The sequence below is a fragment of the Pseudoliparis swirei genome, chromosome 3 (assembly GCF_029220125.1).
Source record: "Pseudoliparis swirei isolate HS2019 ecotype Mariana Trench chromosome 3, NWPU_hadal_v1, whole genome shotgun sequence".
In the NCBI taxonomy this organism is placed as follows: domain Eukaryota; kingdom Metazoa; phylum Chordata; class Actinopteri; order Perciformes; family Liparidae; genus Pseudoliparis; species Pseudoliparis swirei.
In genome coordinates, this window is record NC_079390.1 from 15,444,116 (window position 1) to 15,467,746 (window position 23,631).

The 23,631-nt window shown below is 44.1% G+C and overlaps 1 protein-coding gene across 3 annotated transcripts in view; it reads right to left on the reverse strand.

The window, feature by feature from the left end:
* The window catches only part of igsf9bb (immunoglobulin superfamily, member 9Bb), a 117,610-nt gene that overhangs the window by 89,765 nt on the left and 4,214 nt on the right, over positions 1-23,631 (reverse strand). For all 3 annotated transcript variants that reach the window (XM_056409077.1, XM_056409068.1, XM_056409086.1), the window contains exon 2: positions 2,171-2,362. In XM_056409077.1, the coding sequence (XP_056265052.1) occupies positions 2,171-2,362 (192 nt within the window). The remainder of the gene's footprint in view (positions 1-2,170; positions 2,363-23,631) is intronic.

Below are 23,631 nucleotides of genomic sequence, written 5' to 3' on the forward strand. Positions count from 1 at the left end.
CTTTGTTTTTTGTTATTTTTCATTGGCAATTGAAATTTGAAGTGAATGTATGTATTTGTGTGGTGTCGCTGACTCCTCCTCACATGCAAAAAAACTTCTGTTTAATTTTTTATGACATGAATAAATACATGATAAAAGCTCTTTGAAGGGGGGGGGGAATTATTTCTGAAATATAATCATCAGAGTGGAGGACATCAAAAGCGTCAACGGGGGAAATCCCTCTCACCTCCTCAGCAAACTTCACCTTGAGCGCGACTCATGAATAATCTGCGGCTGCTCTAAAGGACATCTGTCTGTTAGTTAGTAATAAACGGGTTTAATATCGGCGACACACGGTGATCAAAGACAGCGCTACTGTCAAGAAGGTTTCATTTCTTTATTTGAACCCTTTTACCAGATAAAAAATGTCATCCTTTGATTCCAGATTTATAAACATCCTAAGCATATTTATACTGGTCTCCCTAAGACAATATTCATGAATGAAACACAGCAAACTAATAATTGTTACTGTAACAAACCCACACACACCTTGGGCCGACACTAGGGCTGGGCAATATGTCAATAATAACATTTATTTAGAGACAAACCGAAACCTGCCCTGTATATTTACCTCCTACTGACCCTATTGCACCATTTCTCTCTCTCTCTCTCTCTCTCTGAGAATTATCTCATTAGAGATGGATGGAAACATAACTTTCCCTAGAGAACAATAACGTTTTTATAAATAGTTTTCTATCATTAAATATTGTTTTGATTTTGATCATCAACTTTGATTTGATTTCTGTTCCTTTTTTGTTTGTCTTTTGGTTTATATAAATAAACTTGCGTTAATTGAAAAGGAAATATAACAGAAAAATCTACAAATATCCAAATATTTTTACACACGAGATGTCTCCTATTAAATCAGCCCGGAACCGTGCATCTAATCGCATGTTAAAATATAAAGTGAATTCCCCCCTTCACATGCCCTCTAATAATCAGGTTTAATCTCTCACCTCGTTGGTGTGATGGTGTGTACGCGTGTACACACAGGTGTGTACGTACACTGTGACATCACTGTTGAGCTTAAAGGTAGTTTGTCATGAACCACTGTCGATTCGTGATCCAAACGCATCCCGCCTTACGGCCCACATGTGAACCCTGGATTAATTACAGTTTAATGTTCACCACCACAGTGTGTTCGTTATCTGTCAATAATCAGTCAAATATGTGATCAGGATATCGTTTCTGCTTTTCTAGTTGCCAATCTCTGAAAATGTTACCTTGTAAACAACTAATCTGTGTTTAAGAGCATGTAATGTTAGCGGCACAGCTAATGGCTAACAAACACTTACATTATGATGTGTTCAGGCTCTGTTCAGTGAACATTTTTATTTTTACCTTCGCATTGAAAATGCGGAAGGTTATGTTTTGATCGTCGTGTATTTATTTATTTATTTGTATGCGTGTTACTCGCATAACTCCAAAAGTATTAAACCGAATCGCATGAAATTTGGTGGGATGATTGGTTATTATGCGGGGACCATTTGATTAGATTTTGGGATTGATCGGGTCAAAGGTCAATGTCAAGGTCATGAAAATGTCAAAATCTTCTTTTTACCATATACCGCGGCCAATTTTTATCCAATTGGCATGCAACTAATGCCAAAATGTTCATAATTCAATGCCCAATCTTGTGATATGCGAAGGTATGCGCTCTACGGAGTGCCCGTTCTAGTTTAATTAATGTTGTAATGATGTGTTCACATGTAATCTCGTTGAGAAATGTAATACATCCAGTTGTTTTAAGGAGATGTTTTCACAACATAAATAGATATTAGAGATGAATTCTGACGTGTTATCACGAGGGTTGGGTACCGAAAACCGGTGCCGACCGGACCGAAACGCAACGCACATTTCGGTGCTTCCTTTCGGTGCCTGAGCCGATTGAAATTGCAAAGAATTTTGTACAACTTCGCCCTGTCAGCAGATTACGATATCCTTTCGTTTATATAGCTACAGTAGCTATCTAGAAAGGTAAACAGTCAAAAGTGTGGCTGTATTTCTTAACAATGCGACATGCAGCAAATGCAAAAAAAATATTCCGTGTAGGGGGGAACAGCATCTGGCAACGCATGTCTGTGGTCAGAGGTTGGTTGTAATGTGAATGTGACTGCGTTCACCATCTTACCGGCGTACTCCGGGTCCACGTGAGGAGGGTAGAAGCGAAAGTTGATGAAGAAGGGGATGGGCATTCCATACTTGAACCACTCCACCACGTAGGGCTGGCCGTTCAGGGGGGGGGACACGTCGCATCCCAGGATGACGTTCTCTCCCGCGTGGGCCGTCACAAACTGGGGCTCCTCTCGCACTCTGTGGGCACCTGGGGGTGAAAGGCAATTCAGAGGTCAACCGGGACAACGAGCCCTTCTTTTGTATGTCATGTACAATACAATAACAACAGCAACAGTCAGCAAACACAAGCTTTGTTTAAAGGAATAGTTATCGCAATACTTCGATTACCGCAAAATGGTGTCGTAATATTGCGTCCTGATATTGCGTTGCGATAATATAGTTTTGCAATAATATTGTATCGCAATAATATTGTATCGTGGGTTGGCAGCTGCTTGACAATAGGCTCTTTTCACAGCGGCCATTTTTAAATAAGGGTAAACACAGATGTAATTAATGACGTGAATTATGGCCCTGTTCCATTAAGATGGGCGAGGTATTGAGCACGCTGGCTCACTGGAATGACTGCCACATACTAAATAGTGTGGGACCATAATTCACTGGATCAAGTACGCCTGGACCTGATTGGCTTTTCAGGTACCGCACTAAGTTTGTTTAAATCCTATTTATCAGATTGATCTTAATTTGTAATTGCAAATGATGAAGCCTTGATGACCACCAACGTTAGTCACGGAGTTCCACAAGGTTCTGAACTTGGACCAATTTTATTTACCTTATACATGCTTCCTTTGGGCAATATTATCAAGAAACACTCCATAAACTTTCATTGTTATGCAGATGATTCTCAATTATATCTATCGATCAAACCAGAGGAAACCAAACAACTTGCTAAAACTTCAAGCATGTCTTAAAGACATAAAACATGAATGACCTGCAACTTCTTGATGTTAAACTCTGACAAAACTGAAGTAATTTTACTCGGCCCTGAACACCTCAGAGATCAATTATCTGGTGATGTGGTTTCTGTAGACGGCATTGCCCTAGCATCCAACACCACTGTAAAGAATCTCGCCGTTATCTTTGATGGGGACTTGTCCTTTAACTCCCACCTGAAGCAAATCTCAAGGACTGCATTCTTTCATCTACGTAATATTTCAAAAATAAGGCACATCTGGTCTCAAAAAGATGCAGAAAATTTGGTTCACGCGTTCGTTACTTCTAGACTAGATGACTGAAACTCCTTACTATCTCTACAGGACCTGTTCGCCTCTAGGACCCTGAGGCGGGCAGGTAAGATTGTGGCCGATCCCTCCCACCCGGGTCACAAACTCTTTGAGGTCCTTCCCTCTGGCAGGAGGCTGCGGTCCATCAGGACCAAAACCTCACGCCACAAAACCAGCTTCTTCCCGGCTGCCGTTGGCCTCATGAACAAGGCCCGGACCCCCACCTGACGTGGTCACCTACCCTCCCCCACACCTCAAGCCTGTGTTATGTACACACTACTTTGCACATTAATCATTGCACATGCACTTTTTGCACTCCTCCCGCTTTTTGTATTTTTGTATTTTTAGTAGTACTTATTGTGTTTGTATGCTTTTATGTTTTATGTTCACTGTATGCACCCATACACCAGAACAAATTCCAGGTAGGTGAAAACCTACTTGGCAATAAATACAATTCTGATTCTGATTCTGATCAGGCTGCTCTAATAAGTCTCTTAGGTCCCTCCAGTTGATGTAAAATGCTGCAGCTCGTGTTCTCACTAAAACTAAGATAAGAAAGGTCCTGGAGATCCTTTGGTCAGCATGTGTATGAACCCTGTCACAAACAGAACTGACAGCGCTTTACTCGCCTGAGTTTACTCAACCGACTATTTGTGGTTTAATCGCGTCATACGCGTCGATGAGCGGGCGTGGCTTATCTCCGTTGCTTTGCTCCATGGAAAAATATTTTCCGCCATCCGCCACAGAATAAATAGGGGTGGTAAGCCGATTCCCCTGGTTTCACCGCGCACATTAGAGATCAGTGTTTCCCCTACCATTATAACAGGGTGTCGCCCCGCCACCCTGAAATCTCCGCCCACCACCCTGTAATTTTCTCTATTGATCGTCTACCTACTATTGAAGTCACCACGCCGGCAACAAATCCAATACCGAGCCAAGGCCAGCGGGCCGGGAACAGAGGAAGATTAACGGCACCCGCCTGAAACGTGAATGTGATTCATCTCGACAGTCTTTTCTCTGTCTAATTCCGACTGACTGACAGGATGAAAACATGCAGGAGGTAATGTGACAGTAATGGACCTGATGTTCAATAACACTTTGACCTTTCGCAGAAAAGATTCCCCTCCGTTAGCTCAGCGTTGGAGTCGCCCCGGTGCAACTGTGTGTCACACATCCATCCCAGGCTAATTACTATGTGGCCTGCCTTTATGAGCGCGCTAGCATTTCACCAGTCGGCTAATCGACCCTCTGCGGCTCCTCCTGTGCACAGGCGTTGCTCTGCTGCCCGCGTGGTCAGCGAGGGCGAACAGTGGGCTCCATGTGTGACGGGGCTTTATTTATTATGTCTGCAGGTAAAAGTAAAGCAAGGACGATCACTGGTATTGGCGTTATGTTCTGTAGCGGAGCACACGGTGAAAATGCTTCCAGGGCAGATGACGGAGAGAACCTGTGCTCTGGAAATGACAGATTTGAAGCTGCGCCTGTATTTAAAAAGGGACAGGTTAGATTTACTTATTTTATGTGGTTGTGCGGTTTAAGTTTCAGATTTAACAATGACAAATGTACTCCATAACTTCTAATAATTAAAAAATATGGGGCGTATTAAGGCTGCAGCGGGGAAGCATTGAAGGCCTCCACAGTGACCTTGACGAGAGGTCAATCCGAAATCCAGCTAACTGTCTGTGTTCCACACTAAACAAGGGATGCTTATATTATGACGAGGCCTAATTGTCTGACCTATGGAATATAAAGGTACCGATTCAAAGTGGAACTCTAAGAGCCGCGGAGCTGTTTCCCCAAAACGTAGGGCTGCTAATCACCTCGTGAAACACAACGCGCAATGCATCTGAATCTATCCTTATCATCACAGGCCCATCACCACCGCGCAGCACACAGCACTCTTATGTAACGCACAGTGCATTACATCACTGAGAGGCAGCATGGATCCGAAGGCGCCCGTGGATTTGGTGATTTTAATGTGCATGTGTGCTCTGGAGGTCGCCGAGCAGAACCAGATAATAACTGTGCTTTTCCCAGTGGTGAACCCCCCACTCTCTCCTCATCCCCCTCCCTCCCCCTCACACACAAACACCCACACACTCACACATATGCTTCCTCAAGCGGCGCTATGTGTTGATTGGCTGCTGGTGACATCATGGCAGATAGCAAAAAAAAGAAAAACGCAGGCCCCTTGGAAGGTATGACTTCACTGTTTGTCACTGATGAGACGAGAGGGAGCAAGGGAGGGAGGAGAGGCACAGCTCGTGTGCCCATCCCCACCCCGAAGGGTTCAGCTCATCTACAATCAAAGACCCGGGGGAGGGCACCATCGCTAGGTATAACCGCTGAGGTCCACACACATACACACACACACACAAAGTACCAAGAGTGTGAGCACAGCACAAGAGGCAAGGGGAGGCTATGTTTGCTGGGTATGTGTTATTGTTGCCAGGAGTACTGTAACACTTGTGTCGTCATGCTACTTTGAAGCCACCGTCAGATTAAAAATATATTGTGTCGCAGTAATGGTTCAGTCAGAGGAGGCGCCACGAGAGAAATAAGTAGACGTTTGATCTGTGGTGTTGAAATCGATTTATAGGGTCAAATCCATACTCATTTTTATATATATATACAGGACTGTCTCAGAAAATTAGAATATTGTGATAAAGTTCTTTATTTTCTGTAATGCAATTAAAAAAACAAAAATGTCATGCATTCTGGATTCATTACAAATCAACTGAAATATTGCAAGCCTTTTATTCTTTTAATATTGCTGATTATGGCTTACAGCTTAAGAAAACTCAAATATCCTATCTCTAAATATTAGAATATCATGAAAAAGTATACTAGTAGGGTATTAAACAAATCACTTGAATTGTCTAATTCACTCGAAACACCTGCAAGGGTTTCCTGAGCCTTGACAAACACTCAGCTGTTATAAATCTTTTTTTTTACTTGGTCTGAGGAAATATTCAAATTTTATGATAGGATTTTAGAGTTTTCTTAAGCTGTAAGCCATAATCAGCAATATTAAAAGAATAAAAGGCTTGCAATATTTCAGTTGATTTGTAATGAATCCAGAATGAATGACATTTTTGTTTTTTTAATTGCATTACAGAAAATAAAGAACTTCATCACAATATTCTAATTTTCTGAGACAGTCCTGTATATATATACATATATCATTTTCAAATGTTTTTTCCAGACGACTTGATTAAAAGGAGGCCAGTCAAACATCAAACAAACAAACAAACGTGTAGAAAACAAAACGTGAAGGAGATATGGCATGTATGTCCATTTCTCAATGATTCGTTGAATGAAAGAAATGTAGTTTTTGTCTCCAGCGGACCCTTACGCCATAAGCTTTATTTTAAAAGTATATCAAATAACATATAGACTGTCAAAGTACTTACTTGAGCAGTTTTCATCTTGGAGACATTTTTACATGTTCACATGTTGCAAAGAAAAGAGATGTGATGTATATGTGTTCATGGTATTCTCTCCTTCATAACTGCTATTCCAAAAGGATTTACGAGTAATATCTGATCCCAGATCCCCGTGGGTCATAGATAAAGGGCTCTTCCTGTGCTACATGGCAGTATAACGGAGGATATACGACAGTAGAATAACATGTGACGGTGCAGATATTCACCCTGAAGCCTCGGAGGAAACTGCCATTCTAGATTTATTCAAGATGACAAACGAGACCGCGTGTGAAAATTATCAAACACACAACACACTGACGTAATATTTCAGCTGAGACTGTATGTTGGCACTTAACACCAAATATACTGGAGCCCCCCCCCCGTCTCAGCTGGTCCCCTGTCTCCGTCTAGCAGTGACAACTGGCCCACTCAAGTGCCAACGAAAATGAAAAATAAATGAGATTTTACACAATACAACATGAATTATTGATGACCATAGGAAGGTCAGTGTATTGTCACACCGCGTATTATTCTCGCACCTGCACTTAGTTAGTCCTACTGTATTTTATTCAAAAATTGAGGTGGTGGAAATAAAACGACAGCTCCGTGAAATTAATGGAGACATTAATGATGTTGCCCGCTAAGCCAAAGTGGATGTACAACGAACAGGAGGTTTATTATGATCAGTTTTCAAATACTAGGAAAGGTTTGTGTTTAAAAGTAGTTTCACAGAGAATGTGTACTGGAGGAGAATATGTTCTCTTTCTTTCTGCCACTTGGCCTTTAAACTCTATCTCCATCACCATCTGCTCTTAGAGTCTGGAGGCTTAAACCGCGTGGCTCAAAGTTATGCAGTGGCTCGTTTCAGGAGGAGGAAAATAACGCAGAGTAACTCATATTGATGCATAATGATTACTGGGAGATTATTATTCCGTATTTCTTGGGGCCGATCTGGGATCCTTTGTGGGTAATGTACATATACTGTTGTTAAGGGGGGGGGGACATAGTCACCGTAACGTCATGTGGACTGATGTTTTAAAGTGTCAATGTTTAAAGTTTGGCCATTTTGTCCATCACAAATGTAGCTTTTTGTAAAAAATTTACAATTAACTTCCATGAAGTGAAAACACACTGCGAAAGTGTTAAATGTGAAATGTTGAAAACATGGACTATCGCCAGAAGGGACAACGTGTCAATCACAGTAGCCCCGCCCTAAAGTATTAGATTAGATATTCCTTTGTTTAGTATACCCTTATTTATGGTCTATTTGATTCTAAATGGATCATATATCAAAGAAAAGTACAGTTGTAGATCAATACAGCAAAATGTGTGAACTACGGTGTATTCATGGTGCAAATACTTCTAGCAGGAAGAGATAATCCTATTGGGAAGAGCAGTGAGTGAGAATGAATTTGTTCTGTGTTTAAATAGAAAGAAGTCCAGAAATCAGCAGCCAGAGTCAAACCATTCTGCCTATGAGCTTAGGAAAATTGCATCGCACATTTTTTTTGTTTGTCAGCTGTGCTACATCCCTTAGATACATCAGGGCGGCTTACAACGCTAATGCTACGCCACAGGGGAGAGACTTGACCTCAATTCTAGCCTCCTACGTTCAAGCTTTCATCATTTGAAATTCACAGGAGATCTTTCCAGGGTGCAGAAGCATCTGATCCCTCCTGCATCACACAGAGAGTTAAGCAAGCACGCCAGAATGTTGTGTTGGCGGTAGCCTTGATATAGTAACACGACAAACATTTGTGAACAGTCAGCACATCGAGACAACAGGGTTGACTTTCAAAAGGCAGCAGCCGAAGCCACCGGTCAAGGTCAGCCGCTTCTATCGTGGTGTCGACAGAATGTCCACTTAGTATTCTGTCCGTTAATCCTGTCCTTCCCTGTGACCCACTTTCCCTGGTGCTGATCAGAGAAGAGTTTTAGTGGCGTCTAAATGTCCCTCCTAGGTTTACCCAGCAGTCCCCTCTGTCTCGGGTCCTTTACCCTTTACCCCCCCCCCCGCCCAACAGAAACGTCCTACAATCGAAAGTTATTGTGGCGGCAGGAAGGAGACCGAACTGGCATCGAAAACACAACGAAGAAGTTCTGAAAAACAGACACATTCCCTCAAGAATAATGGAAACAGGCTGGTTACAGACATGATTGACTTTAACCAGAGTTATTGAGAAGTTTGACCACTTTAAAGAGAGGAGGCTACTTTTCTTTACACGTAGTGGGTCTACTCTGTCAAACACCCAATGTAACATGTGATCTCTTTCTGACTCTATTCTGCTCTGAACCTCTTTCATGTGAGGGTGAAACTCTTTTATTTTGCAAACCTCTGAAACCCAACCCAATGTTTCTTAAAGCTGCTCTGAACCTCTCATGCCCAAAGTTACAGTGTGTTGATAGTTGTTGTTGGACCGTGTTGAGCACGCTGTGTTCTTGAAATAAAGCTTTGTTTTTACAATATTCTACTCAAAACCTGTTTCTTCTCATTGTTGAGTGTTATTTAAACCGCAGCCTAACCGTAACTCAAAAATTCACCAGCCAGCGCCACTGCCGGCGGCTGGGCCCCCTGATCCCGGGGCCGTCTGCCACCCGTTCTACTGCCCCCTGCCGCCCGGTCATCCCGCTCCCGTCCCCTGCCCCGTCCCCAGCCCCCCCTCCTCGAGCCCGGTCCCCAGAGCCCCCCCTCCCGCCCAAGCCTCCATGGGAAACTCAACATGGATAGACCCTGCGGCTCCCATCGGTGGTGGGCAGGGTCGTCCTTTGTGGCAGCTGTCTCTCATGTGGCCTCGGCTGCTGGTGATTGGCAATCAGTCAGCAGCCGAGGCCGCCCTCATAAAAGCTCCCAGTTGAGAGTGGAGCAGGGCAGAGTGAGCAGAGGCGCAGGTTTGCGGTCTGCTGAGTATTGTGTAGATACAAATAAACATGGTATCCAACGAAACCTCTGTGTGCCTGGCTGATCCTTGGAGCTTTTGGGGGAAACCCACGGGTAGCGGCAATAAAGCTGCTACATCCTTCAATCAGAAGATCGGCAGTTTATTCCCCGGCTCCGCCAGCCCATGTCGATGTGTCCTTGGGCGAGACACTAAACCCTAAATTGCTCCCATAGCTGTGCCTACGGTGTATGAATGTTACTGCATATGGTCGGAGCCTTAGCTCCTCCCATCAGTGTCTGAATGGGTAAATGATGACAAGCAGTGTTGAAGTGCGTTGAGTGGTCAGAAGACTAGAAAAGAGAGGTACAAGTACAGTGGAGGCAAAAACTTCTTAATTTGTTTCCCACTGCGGGAAGTGCCGTCTTACTGATTCTCAGATGATCGCCATAGCGACAATTATTCCATGACATCATCTTCGGGGTACGGCTTAGTTCTTTGTGGGCTGGCAAATTGACTAACATCTGGTTTGAGTGAATTAAAATATAACTGCAGTCACTATTGATGGTAGCTTGGCTGTTTAAGAAAACATTAACGATGATTTTCTTAGACCAATTGTCTTAGTGGTACCAGAAAAAGTACCAGGTATGCTATCCCCAATTAGTGCTTGTGGGATAACAAAACAGTCAATTTGAGTAGAGCCGTGGCGTAACATTTATCTTTAATAGGCGTCAAGAATACACACTATGATATTTGGTGAATGTAAATATGTCCACCTATACAGGGTTTGCTCATCTTCCTAATTGAAGGACGGCCCAGATTGACGAAGAACGTTGCTGCTGCCGATGGTGCATGTAATCATGGCAGCCTTTCAATTAGATGCTCATTAAAGGGTGTTTTGACATTCCATTTATACATTAAAAAAGTGTCTCATTAAACCTGTTGCTCCATCTATGCGTTATTTACATATAGAAATGATGTGATTATAGTTTATATTGAGATTTAACTATTTGTCTGACACCAATTATCAGTCTGGGCTTCTATTAGGTGAGTTTGAGAATCGCCTCACTGGTTCAATGTTGCAACCATATGATGAGCTCATCATTCGGCCAATTAGAAGAGATGAGCTCATCATTCGGCCAATTAGAAAAGTTAGTTAAACCCAACTGTGAAAGTAAAAAGCTCTGTTTCAGAAAGATAAGATAAGATAAGATAATCCTTTATTAGTCCCACAGTCGGGAAATTTCAGGATGTGATTAAACTCAAAAAAACATTCAACATTTGAACTTGTACCCTAAAACAGTCTTAGAATTAAAAGTTTGGCGAGGAGGGAGAAGTGTTTCTGAGCCCCTGACCTCCTGTTGACTGGCTGACCTTAGGGGCAGATGGTGGATCGAGGATCAGCGGACAATCAAGTGGAGGAATGCTCACCAATAAGCGAGGCCAACGCAGGCCGTGGTCACACTCGTCTCTCTGCGAGGCCACTGTCGTGACGGGATGCCGCATCCGCATGCGTGTGTCAACATCCGCCTGATCGGATCGTGTTCTGTTATATCCTGTAGTAATGGAAGCAGCTGTAGAACCACGGAGAACCGCATTTCCTTTACTTTAACGCAATAAAAGTCCCGTTGTTTTGGCTGCTGACTCCTCCTGCATTAGTATGCTTGTTTTATTGAAAGATGGCCGCCAACAAAGCTCTGCTAATTCACTGATAAACATATTTCATTTCATATAATCTTCATTACATAATGAAGACTGCTGTGATCTAATGCTGCATACACACCTACATATAATTTGCAAGTAAGAACCTGCTGATACTGAAGTTGTTGCCGCTTGTAGTCCACTCGGTCGAATGGGAAAATAATTCTGCAATGTTCCGGTGGGGGAGGGCAATGTATCGATATTACATTGATATCGATATACACCTCGACACATGGTCCGGCTGATCGGACATGAATTCAAATAATCTGATCTCGGAGCGTGACAGTTAAGGGTCTTGGCATGATACAACGACAAAGGTCGTTTTGAAAAGACGACGGCACCACTGTGATATTTAACATATTTAACAATTGTTCGGAACGAGAAATCAATTAGCCTTGCACACGGCATCTGTGTGATTTCTAAAACAAGGAATGATTTAATGTAGTATTGCAGCTGTGGTTGACATTTCAAAGGTGTTCCCATGTGTTGCATTGTGAGTATTTCGAGATAGTAAAAATAAAAAAATAAAAATTACAGTTCCTGACATTCTCGCCTGTGTTTGGATGAAGGCTCGGTGTTCTCCTCGTGCGGCTTGGCAGGTGTGAAAGTGCCGAGCTGCAATTAAATCAAACTCCAGCACATCCACACCCTGGCTACAGTTCGTCTGGGAAGGTGAGAGAGCTGGTGTTTGGAGCGCCTCCGAGTGAACATTATGTTCTGGGAGAGACCATCAGTGTGTGTTTTCTGCTGCACCAGCGGGGACATGCGCCATACACACAATTAAGCTGTATCTCCTGTGGACACTCAACTCGACTCCCATTGGTAGTTTCTCTCACATCTCTCTCAGAACAGGGACTGTATTCAGCTGTGTGCTGCACTGGAGCGGAGGCCACCAGTTCAACCAGACATACCTTTGCGAAATCGACCAGTTACTCCTCTCATCCTTTTTGTTTTGTAAAAACCCCAAAATACTGTTGAAGTATAAATATTGCTCAGTGAAGTTTAATTTCAATGAGGAGAATAAGACTTGTTTGGACCTGGCAGGGGTTTTAGCAGACTTGCACAATGATAGGATAAACAGTGACACACATCCTTATATATGTGTATATATATATATATATATATATATATATTGCTAGTCAAATGACCAGGTGACTCCTCCCTATGATTCAATAGTAAAATTATAATGACCCACAGGGCTGCCAGATATGGAAAAATCAAATATCATATTTTGTATCAAATATATCAATATAAACATGATAGACATTATATTATATTATAGGTGATGAGTAAGGGGCAGAGCTAGAACACTGACATAAAATGACATCACTTTACTGTGATACAGCCTTTAAAAGCAGGAAAAGACAACTCTTATGTCACATCACCATATCCACAATCAGAGACAATATCTAATCTCATAACACGATATTGATATGATATCATATTATTATATTGATATCTATGTAATTTCTGTACCCACGGGAACATCTGCAAATTATTCTCCTGTTCGATCGAGTGGACTACAAGCTGCAACAACTTCAGTATCAGCGGGTTCTTACTTGCAGAATAAGTGTAGGTGTATATGCAGCATTAAATGACAGCAGTCTTCATGATTTAGTTTCAAAAAGCCATTGTTTCTCTCAACAGGCACGGCTCATGTACAGCCGCTAAACATGCCAACACTTCTGCCCTTGAACGTGCAATTTAGCAGCGGTCGCCTTCAACGGGCACGTCGAAACAACCCAGGACGAGTTGACAGACACCAGAAGGGGAACGCTCGCTCTGAAATAAATCTCCCTAGTTATACAAGCTACCGCTCCGATTAGTCACCGACTGTCCCCACGGACCCGTGTTTGCCAACCGCAATCGATAAACAAACAGATTTGACAACGGGAAAGGGGCTCAGGAGCCACCCGCCATCTTCGGGCCTCGGGGCTGCTCCGAAAGGGAAAGCTCCACGTGCGGCCGCGTGTGAGGAAGTAATGCAGCTGTCATTGCTTCGACAAGGTCACGGCATCAGGTCCCGCCAGATAAGAGAACTCACAGCACAGGAACGCACCTATTGTAAAAATCACCAAGGTCGTCTACTCTTCTCTATTCTTGGTACAAACTGACTTCTATTAAGTCTTGCTGTGTTACTCAGATATATTAATGCTAATGAGGGAAAGAGGCAAGAGGAAGAAAGGCAGGAAGTGCAGACATTACAACTGTAGCAGACACTGAAGAGGGCTTAAAATAGGATTGTTGGCAGATGTGTAGGACACATATCCTGTATTGTTTGCAAAACGCTGCTGTCCGATCTTCAGAGTAAGCACATTGTACCTGGCGGGAGAGGAGAGACGATGCCAGCTCCCCCAATATGTCTCTATTTAGACATGACAGCTCTTCCCTGCTTCCCCCGTGTCCCCGGTGCCCCGACTATTTCCTTTTACCATTTCCCATTCCTCTCTACACGCATCCTGTATCCTCCACACAACACACACCGTTCCTTTACATTATAAATGATCTCCGTGCCGCTCGGTTCTACGTTCAGTGAATCACCAGAGCTCTCCGTTGGAGCCTTTGCATGTCTGCATTGTTCCTTATGTCTGGGCTAAAGTGCTCTGACCTTTTGATGGACAGATTACAAACAGTTCATGTCAGCGAAACGCTAAGTAAGTTGTTACTCGACACCTCGGAGGCAGCCGCCATGGATACTGCTGTGGGCCGAGGGCTGAAGTACTGCACATGTACTGTATGGTTTGCATCAGAGAAGACAAATCGGTGGCGGCTGGTGGAATTTTTCTTTGGTAGGGCCTTCCAATCAATTTCAGCAAACATTCCAGATGATTCAATGCAAAAAAGTATCAAACACGCATTTCAACACTGACATAATAAGGGCATCTTATTCATAAAATTCAGTATATTAATATATCTATATTATATATTATATATACATATATAATATATATTAAAAAACTGAATTGTATGAATCTTGTAATAATATTCAGTATATGATATATAAATACCATATAATATAAATATACAATATACTTATTGTAAAATATGAATCACATATATATATATATATATATATATATATATATATATAAGAATAAGAAAAAGGCGCCTGACGAGAACGCAGTTGTTCCTGATCCGATGTGAGGTCCTGGGACAGGGATGTTGTACGTTTACAGATTGTAAAAGCCCTCTGAGGCAAATTCGTAATTAGTGATTCTGGGCAACAACAAAAACTGAATTTAATTCAATGTGTTCTTACATGTCCTCTCAAAGCTTCTCTGGTGCAACAGACAAATGAAGGAGGAACATCCTGGTAATTGTAAGCTGTTCTTAAAATGTTGGGCCTTATTACAGTCATCTTCTGTGTGTGGTACCCGCTATAAGTTGCATCATCCATGTACCACAACACTGCTGCCACGAAAGAGGATCATGTGTCATATAGTGTACCACGCCCACATGACCAATCTGTTTGTCTGTTGCATGCATTTTCGACTGCTCCTCTAATACGAGCGCTTGCCGATAGAATTTTGCCTGGTATCATGGAGAAGACTGAAAAGCTCAGCTCTGGGGCTGAATTTAGAGCAGCAGAGCTGAGGGTTACGCTGAGGTATCTTATGGCCCTACCCAATGAATGTTTAATGGGTCTTGAGAAGTCTGCGTGGTGGAAGCTGACTATGCTGCATCAGTGGCTAGGCTGTAAAATGAGACAGGGCAGGAAGCCAGGCGGCTCAGGATGGAGGGAGGGAGGGGAGGGGAGGGTTGAGAGAAAGTATACAAAGCAGGACAATAACCAAGTTGCATTTTAGCAGGGGATACAACAAATTATATATATATAAAAATATATATATATATTATATATATATATACATATATATATATGTATATATACATATATTTATCGTCATATCGCTCAACCTTAGTCGTAACTATTAAATGGTTTCAAAATGTGAGTAAATGGTGGCATCCTGTTCACATCTGTAAAACCAGTAGTGGGTGTGCAGTCAAGAGCCACTGTGCTGTGCTGTGGCCACTACGGTTGGAGGCTCGTCCACAGCTGATCTTTAAAAAAACAGGTGTGTCTCCGCTACGGCGCCTTATCTGAACCTCTAAAAACAACGACAGCTGGGCCATAAGAACAGCAAAGAAGCGCCACCCAAAATCCCTGATGCACCTGAAGTGCGTCCTGCATGGTTCCTCCCTGCTCGCTGATTAGAAGTTAGCGCCGCTGTGTAGGTCTGTCAGTCCATATGCCCAACTGCAAACCCCCAAGGCAGCGGTACTTATGAGGTGTATGAACTACAGCACATACTAGCGAGGAAGAAAAAGCTTAAGGAAGACATCAGTATTTCTGCAAAGAGCAACGTTGAGAATTGGGTTTTATAGTACCTTTCACTAGCTGTTGAAAAATCCCTAAAAGACCATTCTCATATTGGAGGGAGGATCATTTAGTGACAACCACCTGAGTGTGGGGGGGGGATAACAGTATGATCAGTGTGTTGGATGGTATCTGGAAGTGGGCTCTGGTATTTAATACAGAGACCCACAGGGATGAATCTGAGTGACTTTGGTGATTGCTACTTTCAGTGAACGCAGCTCGGTGGAAACAAGTCGCCGATGCAACAAGGCAACGTTGTGATGTCGAGTCATTTCTGTGCATCCTGAATGCAGCACAAGGACTCCAGCAATTACGAGCTGGCCAGCTTTAAGATGAGTCAGCGATAGGACACTCAGTACAATTTATTCAGAACAAATGCCAGAGAGCAATGCCCTCCTAAGGTGCCGCACTGCAAGGGCGGCTCCAAGTCAAACCCTTCATCGAGAGCGGAGCAGCGAACTACCACAGGCGATTTCACGCCGCATGGCCCAAATACATGTTTGATTGCCATCTAAGGTCGTTGACTTTTATGACGCCATTTGGTGTCAAAAGTCAAATAGAGGGAAGTGAAAAGTGCTTCCTCTCCTTTTAGTGCAGTTGCAACAACTAATCACCCGTGAAACAAAGCAATACGATGTTGGTGGTGTGGCGATACTTTGGCAACTTAAGGCCCCATTTGGCCACAAAGTAGATCAGACTCTGCACATAAAGTGTGAGACAGAGGTGTGTACGCAAGGCTGAGCAACTGACAACCTGTGCCAACAAAGAGGGGAAACACTTTATGGTTTTGAAACCACAGAAAAGGTGTCATCCGTTCACACCGGATGCGTTAACTGTCAAGTCTGCACGCGACGAGATCGGATGTGCTCCTCACAGAATTAGAGACACTTTGTTCGCGGCTATCCTTCAATATAGCATTCTACTGATACTGCACAGAAAACAAATAGACAGCAAGAAATAAAGGGGGACTTTTATTGTGACGTATATTTAAAAGAAATAAAATGTGTTTATCCACCTCTCTAAAGCCGCTCCTTTGACCACTGAAAAGACAAGTCACCATGGCCTCGGCCGCTGACAGCAGTGATCGGCATCAGATCAATAATATGCCAGATCGGAGCAGTCCTAGTTTAAAAGACAAAGTGGGTGTGCAGTCAAGAGCCACTGTGCTGCTCCATGAACTCGTTTGGAGGCTGCACACGAATACTTTAAAAGGTTGTCGTCCCAGGCGCTTAGCTTTCTACAAGCACAGCGGAGCATCACAGCAAAAAGGCACCCAAAATCCGATTCAATAGTAAAACCAAAATGGAATTGCTCCTCTTGTTTTGCCAATAGTTTTCGTCCACTTGGGCTCTCCTCCTCCCTCTTCCACCTCCGATGGCCCCAGCCCTCTTGGCATGTTTGTGGCATATGTATTAACTGAGCGACCAAGTGGCATTTATCTCACAGCCGTCATAATTAGTCCAACTTAGTCCGGGCAGGAATCTGGGCATATGTTCAGATTCTGTAAGAAACACTGCTCCCCAAGGGATGTGGGTGTGTAGTGTGTGTGTGTGTGTGTGTGTGTGTGTGTGTGTGTGTGTGTGTGTGTGTGTGTGTGTGTGTGTGTGTGTGTGTGTGTTGTGTTGTTGGCAGCAGACGGTTGCCGTGGAGCGCGCCCCACGAGCATCCATTAACACAGCCCACCAGAGAGAGAGAGAGAGAAAAGGAAGGCGACCGGAAGGAGCAGGAGATAGGGGAGACGAGTGGAGGACGCCGAGGACCTGAGTCAGACGAAGGGAGAGGAGGGAGGGGATGAAACAAGGTGAGAAGGAGAGGAAACCGGAGAGGAGTAGGGGAGAGCAGTCTGGCTCAGGTCCAGGGTACTCGGCCAGAAGGACGCCCAGGCTTCTGCCCGTGTGCAAGGCATCGACGCATTTAACGCCTCGGGACCACACGCTCAGAGCCGCTGACAGAAGGGACGCTCGTCCCCAGAAGTCGGTGCTCATTTTCTGCCAAGTCCCGATCGTAGAAGAGACGAGGGAAGCCGCTTAAAAACATCTCCCCATCGCCTCGTTTTGCAGACGTGTTTTAAGCGTATGCTGTTTAGGCGAGAGGCGAGTGCAATCACTGGCACCGAACATGGCAACTCACTGGCACCTGCACCCATGGCAACAGAGGCCTTCAGTCTAGCACAACATGGCACCTCCGTCAGCACCTCAGTGGCAAGTCTGTGGCAAGTGCCACAGACTTGCATAGATAATGTATTTTTTTAGACTTACTTACAATATGCAATACGATATTGCTGTACAATACTGCTGTACTATATTGAATATTGTTTTGCTACTACTACGTTTCACTTCGTAATATATAACACTTATATACCATGATATGTATAATGTACCCGCCTTTCTTTAATAATAAAAAATATATAATTATTTTTTTTACCATGTCATACTGTTATACCTCCATGAAATTCTCCTTTGAGGAGATGCCACTGTTAGTCTAAAGTTTAAGCACTGGCACTCAGTGACACTTGCCGGCACTTGCCAGCAGTTGCCAGCAGATGCCACTACTAGTCAAAAAGTGCCACTACTAGTTAAAAAGTGCCACTACTAGTCAAAAAGTGCCAGCAGACGGAGGGTCGGCCGCAGTGACGAGTCTGCGACGATTTAGTGACAAGCTTCACTGAAGTGCCCGGACAGCGGAAGAAATCACTTTCATGATCACAGAATGGAGGAGCTGCGGTTTAGCTAGATTGATAGATAGATAGATAGCTAAAATAGCTAGATACACAGATGGATATATATATATATAATATATAATTAGTGTCTTTTTGTAGACACTTACTTACAATATGCAATAGTGCTGTACATTACTGCTGTACTATATTTAATATTGTTTTGCTTCTACTACGCTTTCACTTCGTAATATATTGTAGCGACCCTGTGAAGTGGCTGTCAATCAAGTGTGGCACCGTGCGTGCTGGTCGAGGGGCGTGCCTGTGATTGGCGGAGTAGAGGGGAGGCGGGGTTAACCTGTCGGAAAACGGGAGTTAAGGGTGGTTGACGGGAACCATTGTTGTTGACGTTCGACCTGCTAAGCTGAGAGGAACACGCTGTCTGTGTTGGTGGATGCCCAATAAAGGGAGGATTAATAACGCCGTCCCGCCTCCGTGTCATCAGTGCCATAACGTCCGAGACGTTACAATATCATGGTATATAAGTGTAATAGGTTACGAAGTGAAACGTAGTAGTAGCAAAACAATATTAAATACAGTACAGCAGTAATGTACAGCACTATCTTATTGCATATTGTCAGTAAGTGTCACAAAAGACACTAATTAATATATATATATATATATATTAATTAGTGTCTTTTTAATATATATATACACACACATCCATCTGTGTATCTAGCTATTTTAGCTATCTATCTAGCTAAACCGCAGCTCGGTGGAAACAAGTCGCCGATGCAACAAGGCAACGTTGTGATGTCGAGTCATTTCTGTGCATCCTGAATGCAGCACAAGGACTCCAGCAATTACGAGCTGGCCAGCTTTAAGATGAGTCAGCGATAGGACACTCAGTACAATTTATTCAGAACAAATACCAGAGAGCAATGCCCTCCTAAGGTGCCGCACTGCAAGGGCGGCTCCAAGTCAAACCCTTCATCGAGAGCGGAGCAGCAAACTACCACAGGCGATTCCACCGCCGCATGGCCCAAATACATGTTTGATTGCCATCTAAAGGTCGTTGACTTTTATGACGCCATTTGGTGTCAAAAGTCAAATAGAGGGAAGTGAAAAGTGCTTCCTCTCCTTTTAGTGCAGTTGCAACAACTAATCACCCGTGAAACAAAGCAATACGATGTTGGTGGTGTGGCGATACTTTGGCAACTTAAGGCCCCATTTGGCCACAAAGTAGATCAGACTCTGCACATAAAGTGTGAGACAGAGGTGTGTACGCAAGGCTGAGCAACTGACAACCTGTGCCAACAAAGAGGGGAAACACTTTATGGTTTTGAAACCACAGAAAAGGTGTCATCCGTTCACACCGGGATGCGTTAACTGTCAAGTCTGCACGCGACGAGATCGGATGTGCTCCTCACAGAATTAGAGACACTTTGTTCGCGGCTATCCTTCAATATAACATTCTACTGATACTGCACAGAAAACAAATAGACAGCAAGAAATAAAGGGGGACTTTTATTGTGACGTCTATTTAAAAGAAATAAAATGTGTTTATCCACCTCTCTAAAGCCGCTCCTTTGACCACTGAAAAGAGAAGTCACCATGGCCTCGGCCTCTGACAGCAGTGATCGGCATCAGATCAATAATATGCCAGATCGGAGCAGTCCTAGTTTAAAAGACTAAGTGTGTTTCAAGCTCAACACACGAGTCTTTCAGCGAGAAAGTGCTGAACCCCAACAAGATTTCAATCCATGCTGTGAACGAGACACAAATCTCTTCTTTTCTTGGTCAGCAGCTTTGTTTTTTTGCCAAGTAGCCACCCACTTTCTGGGAGAACACTCATTAAGTGATCATACTGGAGGGATGGTCGAAAAACACACACACAAAAACAGGGATACCGGGGGAAGTTTCTGGGAGGAAGACTTAATTAGGCGAAAAATGCTCTTTGCCAGCTCCATTCACACACACACACACCTCCATCAACGAGATGCCAAAAACACATCGGTGTTATAAACACGAGTCCAAAAGACTGCAGGATGATCTCACGCAAACACAGCGAGAAGCACCACACAGAGCAACACACGGATCCAGCTGCAGAGATGGTCAGAACATTCCTGTCAAGTATAGAACTCGTGGATTCTCTTGGTCATATAAAAGGATGCAATTGTGAGAAGATTAATTTCCAGAAAACATTGTAGGCTGCAGCTAAACAACAATGAACTCATTAATCAGTCGAATATTTATCTAAATTACCACATGGGCTATAAAAAGACAGTGCGCTGTTCATTTCCCCAAAGGCCAAGGGGCTGTCTTCAGTTCACTGTCCTAGAAGAGAGCCGGTGTAAAGGATGCTCGTAACCTCGATGCACAAAACAGACAACACTATTGTTCCCGATGAAGAGGGCGGCTAAGTGGCGTTTGAACTTCTTCTACCTGCCACCGCCAAACAAATGGCTGTGTGACCGCGGCACCCACGCCAAAGGAAATCTTATTGGCTCCTCATTTAGAGTCATTCCCCTCTTCGTCATTTCACCGGCTTGATTCTCTTCTCTGGGACGGCGGTGTTTATGGTAGTAATTAGCTGAACGTGTTTTACTGTTAATGCTGAGATTAGAAGGGCTTGTAGGTAAGTAAGGGGGATCACTCGGGTGAGTGCAGCTCTACCAGACATGAAAAAGCACCCCCAGAGCCAGAGAAGACTTTCTACAACTCCTCCCACAGGACAACCTCCTATGGTTGGGTTTCTCATACAGACTAACACAGAGATACAATTGAAATCTTCTTGGCCTATTCAGATTTTTTTAGAAGTCTGATTTGTGCAGATTCTGATTTCCTTTCTCAGAACTACCAACATATCTTGATATGAGTACTTATAGTTACATATCTTCAGCTGCTTGAAACAAGAGCTCTGAATTCCCTCTCTGATATATCCTCTACAACGCTGTGGAACGGGGATGCTGTTCTCATCGCCTGCTCACATCCATCCAATGGCACGGTGACACGCCTACTTTGTAAGCCAATCGTCTCGCAGCTGTCTCTTTTCAAATACGATTGTGTCTGTCACGGCGCTATTAGAGTGGACCCAAAAGCACGACTCAGACAGGAGTAACAAAGAATACTGTCTTTGGTTGGAAACAGGCTGGGTCAAAACCGGGAGATCAGTCGAAGAAGCAAACAAGACCAAAAAGGGGCGGGGCAGAGAATCAGAGGTCAGGGCAGGCAGGCAGGGTCAGAACAGGCAGGTCAGGAATATACTCTAATAACGCTGGAGAACTTGGCACGAAAACACAAGACAATCTGGCAGAGGACAAGAGGAAGTGAGGGAGCTAAATAGTGAGGGACTAATGAGGGGATGGGCTGCAGGTGAGACGGGCGTGAGGACCAGGTGAAGGGAATGAGGGACTAACGAGGGAGTGATCAGAGGCAGGTGAGTGGAGTTGGATTGACGAGATGGTGTGACAGGATGAAAACAACTATTACAATAAGGAAGGCGTGGAGCTAAACTGTTACAGTGTCTCCGTCTTCAGTCCGTTGATGCAGCCGTCACTGCCTCCACCCCTCTGCGTGCTCGCTGCCGGTCTACGTCAACTCATCAGCTTAATCAGCTTCACCAACCCTCTCCCCTCCCCCTCATTGAGGGGGGCGTTCTCTTACTGCTGACAGACCTCCATTACAAATCTCCCTGTGGAGTCTAAACGCCAAAGACTCTGTCAAGGATTTCTGATCACACATCGTCTGTTACAGCTTTTCTACCAGCTTACATGAAGAAAAATAACCAGAAGCAAACAGGTGGGATGTGAAAGCACTTTCAATAGTAAAACCAAAAAAGGAAATTGCTCCTCTTTGTTTTGCCAATAGTTTTCGTCCACTTCGCCCTCCTCCTCCTCCCTCTTCCACCTCCGATCGGCCCCTAGCCCTCTTGGCATGTTTGTGGCATATGTATTAACTGAGCGACCAAGTGGCATTTATCTCACAGCGTCGTCATAATTAGTCCAACTTAGTCCGGGGCAGGAATCTGGGCATATGTTCAGATTCTGGTTAAAGAAACACGGCTCCCCCCAAGGGATGTGTGTGTGTGTGTGTGTGTGTGTGTGTGTGTGTGTGTGTGTGTGTGTGTGTGTGTGTGTGTGTGTGTGTGTGTGTGTGTGTGTGTGTGTGTGTGTGTGTGTGTGTGTGGCAGCAGACGGTTGCCGTGGAGCGCGCCCCACGAGCATCCATTAACACAGCCCACCAGAGAGAGAGAGAGAGAAAAGGAAGGCGACCGGAAGGAGCAGGAGATAGGGGAGACGAGTGGAGGACGCCGAGGACCTGAGTCAGACGAAGGGAGAGGAGGGAGGGGATGAAACAAGGTGAGAATGAGAGGAAACCGGAGAGGAGTAGGGGAGAGCAGTCTGGCTCAGGTCCAGGGTACTCGGCCAGAAGGACGCCCAGGCTTCTGCCCGTGTGCAAGGCATCGACGCATTTAACGCCTCGGGACCACACGCTCAGAGCTGCTGACAGAAGGGACGCTCGTCCCCAGAAGTCGGTGCTCATTTTCTGCCAAGTCCCGATCGTAGAAGAGACGAGGGAAGCCGCTTAAAAACATCTCCCCATCGCCTCGTTTTGCAGACGCTGTTTTAAGCGTATGCTGTTTAGGCGAGAGAGGGCGAGTGCAATCACTGGCACCGACAACTCAATGGCAACTCACTGGCACCTCACTGGCACCTCAGTGGCAAGTCTGTGGCAAGTGCCACAGACTTGCATAGATAATGTATTTTTTTAGACTTACTTACAATATGCAATACGATATTGCTGTACAATACTGCTGTACTATATTGAATATTGTTTTGCTACTACTACGTTTCACTTCGTAATATATAACACTTATATACCATGATATGTATAATGTACCCGCCTTTCTTTAATAATAATAAATATATAATTAATTTTTTTACCATGTCATACTGTTATACCTCCATGAAATTCTCCTTTGAGGAGATGCCACTGTTAGTCTAAAGTGTAAGCACTGGCACTCAGTGACACTTGCCGGCACTTGCCAGCAGTTGCCAGCAGATGCCACTACTAGTCAAAAAGTGCCACTACTAGTTAAAAAGTGCCACTACTAGTCAAAAAGTGCCAGCAGACGGAGGGTCGGCCGCAGTGACGAGTCTGCGACGATTTAGTGACAAGCTTCACTGAAGTGCCCGGACAG